Consider the following 3,946-nt stretch of genomic DNA (forward strand, 5'->3'; position numbering starts at 1 on the left):
ACTAACTAAATTAAGAATAAAAATATAAAAAAACATTAGCGTGTTTGTTAAGGTTGTTCAGTTTCAGTACAATGATCTCTAACACTCGCATTCAGATTCAGTGCCCTAGCATGCCTCACTTTGGTTTTTTTTTTTTTCAAGTGTTAGGAACGATAGACTAAATTGAAAAAAAATTTGTGGATTATTGAGTTTATTTAAATTGATCGAAATAATGTAATATAAAAGAGTATTTATAAGTATTAAGAAAATCGTAATAATAAAAAGTAATTTCCTATAATAAATATTCAGATATACTAAATAATATTAATTGGTCTTAATTATATTCTAACATCAATTATATTTATTTTTTAATGATTATTTATGTGGTAAATATAAAAATAATTCTTTTAATATATACATATGATTAATTAGGTACTTTTTATCATATAAAATGAAATTAAGATGGATAAGTTTGGACCCAATGCAAGGCATTTTTTTTCCAGAGAGTGGTTGTTATTGCAAGAGACTAGTGCCCCACAAAGTGCTGACGTGTCATGTGTGTATTTATATGTGTGTGGATTGGGGCAGTTTTCTCTGTTTTCCAAGTAAGACCAAAACTGTCACATTCTCTTATGAGTCCCACTAATTAATCAATTTCTCATCAATAATCTCTTTTTTATGCCTTCTTCTTCAACCCACTCTCCTCTCTACAAATTAAACACCTGCAAATGAATCAAGAAACTGATATCAAGTCTTAAACATGTTTGACATCTGGTTTGGTTGGTCCAAAGCTTCAAAATGGTAATAAGTTTTCTTTTGTTTCTGCTGACTATAACATGTTTTTTTCCTTTTCATTTGAATGATCATGTTTCCTTGTGGGATTGTTGTGTTGCAATAATATATATAGTAAGAGAACAATAAAAAGAGGGAGGTGCAGGCTGAAGCTGATAAAGAACAAGAGGGAAGCAATTGCAAGGCAATTGAGAAAAGATGTGGCTGAACTCATACATTGTGGCCATGATGAAACTGCTCTTAACCGGGTTTGTTGAACTATGCTTTATTAGTAGTGGTTGCTATTCTAATCATTATGATTTATGATTAAATGTTAATTATATCTTAGCAACAACAGGTTGAGCAGCTCATTGAAGATGAAAGGCTAGCTGCTGTATATGAATTGCTTGATCATTACTGTGAATTTGTTCTTTCTCAACTCTCCTATATCCGAAGGCACAGGTATGAATTCTTATCTAATTACAACCTCAATTCCATAATCCATATTGATACTCCTACATACAAATTTTTTTTTAAATCATATATTTATTATATTTGGTTAATATTTGATTCAATTTTTAAATTTTTGAATCTCTAGCGGATATATAAATTAATCAAAATGCAATTTCCAATCTGATAATTTCAACTATTTAATTAATATTAGGGACTGTCCTAATGATATCAATGAAGCAGTTTCTAGTCTTATATATGCTTCTGCAAGATGTGGGGAGATTCCTGAGCTCTGTGTCATAAGGAAGCTATTTGGAGAGCGTTATGGTGACAAGTTTGTCACTACAGCTATGGAGCTGCTTCTTGGAAATCTTGTAAACAATCAGGTACTGAACTTCTTTTCATTAAAAAAAGGGTCACAACCTTGGAATTTTGATGCACTTTTTTACTTTGATCAATATTCATGCAAGTTCTAATTAAATGACAGTTAAAAGAGAACCTATCAGGAAATCTAGTGTCAGAAGATCTCAAGTTGAAAATGGTTGATGAAATAGTAAGGGAAAACTGCACACAAGAACAGGTTTTAGCCATTCAATACTACCCCAGTTGGCAACAAGAACAGGTCACTCTTTATAACATGTAATTTAGACATGATAACTAGTACCATGCATCCTATTTATCCTATGTATATTTCTTGTACAGGTCAAAGAAAACAAAGGTTATCAAGTACATCCTTCAGAGACTGAAGAGATAGAAAGGGATCTTACATGTGTTGATTCATCTATGTCCAAACCAAATGACTCTTGTTCTTCACCAAAATCTACCTTAATTGATGTTTCTGCAATTGTACCTGCTGTTCAGAAGTATCCTCCATATATCCTGAACTCTCCTTTGAAAAAGAAAACAGTGAACTTTACTGAGCTTGAGGATTATGGTGGTGACATTGAGGAATGTGAGTTTTCTGTATCAAAAGATGGTACTTTCCAGGACCAAACACTATTTAAGTTCAGAACCTCTGGCCAATCCAAGAGAGAACGAAAAGAAACTCAAATTACTTGTTATGAAAGCAACATAGATCGACACGAGTCGTGGAGCGAAAAGTCAAGCATAAGGGCCTATACAAAGAGCAAAAGGGTTAAAAGGCCAAGAAGGAGATCAGCATCTTTTGAAAGCATAGGCATAATGGATATTGGATACATGGTATACTATCATAAGCCATGGAGAAGTCCCTCGGCGCATAAACACGGCACTCATCGCCTCAGAAAGGATCAAAAGCCTTCGCCGGATGGAATTTCCCTATCAAGCTATGCTCAGAAGAGATTGAAGGAAAAGATTTCGGAGTCGAGTCAAAGTGAAGATGGCACAAGGAGAAGATCTTTCAACATGAGAATGAGTGGATGCAGCTTGGACCAACCTTGTCAATTTCTCCTCTATGATTATGATGATGATAAACCAAAGAAATGGATCAAAGCTACACATTTTCATCAAGTTTCGGTTGATGAATGTTGTGATTGCCAACCCTTCATGGATGATTTAGTTACCACTAACATCACTCAGAGGCCGAGGCCGAATCAAAAGAGTTATAGTGGTGAAACTAAGCATCATTTTCTTGGAAGCAATGAAATAGAAACAGATTACTCTGTTTCAAAGGGAAACTATGCTTCTTCCAAATGTTCCAATGCAAGGAATACTACTTGTTCCTTAACAAGAACAGAAACAGAAGCTAACTACTCGAGGGCCGTGTCGATGCCTCAAGATCGGCGGCGCAGTTGTGTCAAAGACAAGATGGTTAGAACATACTCATGTCCAAATCATGTTCATCCAAAGTTGCCGGAGTATGATGACATAGCTGCAAAGTTCACTGCTCTAAAGAGAGAGCGCCAAGAAAGCAAAAGTCCAGCTACAAAAGTAGATAATAGAGACTTAGAGAGCATTTGAAAGTATTAATAGCATGTTTGAGTTTTGAGTGATCCATTAATTTAGGCTCCTACTCTGTGTGACTCTCTTTAGATTTAAGACTAAATATCCTTTTTAGCTTTTAACTTCTAATGTTCATCTATGCGTAGCAGGTAACATTGAAATCGTTTATAAAATTAGTTGAAATTAATATTTTAGTATATTTGAATATTTTGTCATACAATACTATTTTTGGTAGGACAAAATTAGTTTTGTTTATTCATCTGAAGTTTTACAATAAAAACAATAATTTATTCTTGATTTTTTTTTGGTAAAGTAATGGGACCTAAGCCCAACACAAAAAGAAAGGAAACTAACTAATTTGACTAGTGGGTCTAAGTAAATAATATTTTCTTTTTTGCTTATAAACAATATATATTTTTGGGTAAAGTATTGTTTTTGTCGCAAGGTGTCCCTAATGTTTACATCGTCCTATTTGTATCCTACCATCAATTACACATCATGAACGCTTTAGTTTAAGTTTTAAAAATCTAGAATCGATAATCCATTCCGAAAAATAGCTCATCAAAAGTTGAAACTAATTTCTACAATATTTACATAATTCACTTTTCTAGGGACATAATTGAATCTAAACACAAATAGTGGGTATAATATTAAAATCGAACATATTCAAGTGAGACCTAATTGAGAATGAATACATCCAAGTGAAAATAATTGAAAAATATAATCTGATTTGTTAGTATAATTGATAGTAGGATAACATTAAATCACTTTTATAAACGTTAGGAATACAAATAGGACAATTTAAACATTAGAAACACAAATAAAA

At 32.9% G+C, this 3,946-nt stretch overlaps 1 protein-coding gene across 2 annotated transcripts; it reads left to right on the forward strand.

Annotated features, from left to right (window-relative positions):
• Positions 1 to 571: 571 nt before the first annotated feature.
• LOC112707105 (uncharacterized) lies at positions 572 to 3,319 on the forward strand. Of its 2 annotated transcripts, none has more exons than XM_025758688.3 (6): positions 572 to 780; positions 887 to 1,019; positions 1,100 to 1,212; positions 1,415 to 1,586; positions 1,688 to 1,822; positions 1,903 to 3,319. In XM_025758688.3, the coding sequence occupies exons 1-6, from the start codon at positions 740 to 742 to the stop codon at positions 3,136 to 3,138; spliced, it is 1,830 nt and encodes a 609-aa protein (XP_025614473.1). In that variant the 5' UTR covers positions 572 to 739; the 3' UTR covers positions 3,139 to 3,319. The 2 variants fall into 2 exon arrangements, with proteins under 2 accessions (XP_025614473.1, XP_025614474.1); XM_025758689.3 differs by having other exon boundaries at positions 1,109 to 1,212.
• The last annotated feature ends 627 nt before the right edge of the window (positions 3,320 to 3,946 follow it).

The sequence above is a fragment of the Arachis hypogaea genome, chromosome 8 (assembly GCF_003086295.3).
Source record: "Arachis hypogaea cultivar Tifrunner chromosome 8, arahy.Tifrunner.gnm2.J5K5, whole genome shotgun sequence".
Lineage (NCBI taxonomy): Eukaryota > Viridiplantae > Streptophyta > Magnoliopsida > Fabales > Fabaceae > Arachis > Arachis hypogaea.

Coding starts and splice junctions, on each gene's coding strand:
- LOC112707105 (XM_025758688.3), top strand. CDS start 740: ATGTTTGACATCTGGTTTGGTTGGTCCAAAGCTTCAAAATG. Junction 781..886: donor TGGTCCAAAGCTTCAAAATG/GTAATAAGTTTT, acceptor TAATATATATAG/TAAGAGAACAATAAAAAGAG. Junction 1,587..1,687: donor GAAATCTTGTAAACAATCAG/GTACTGAACTTC, acceptor ATTAAATGACAG/TTAAAAGAGAACCTATCAGG.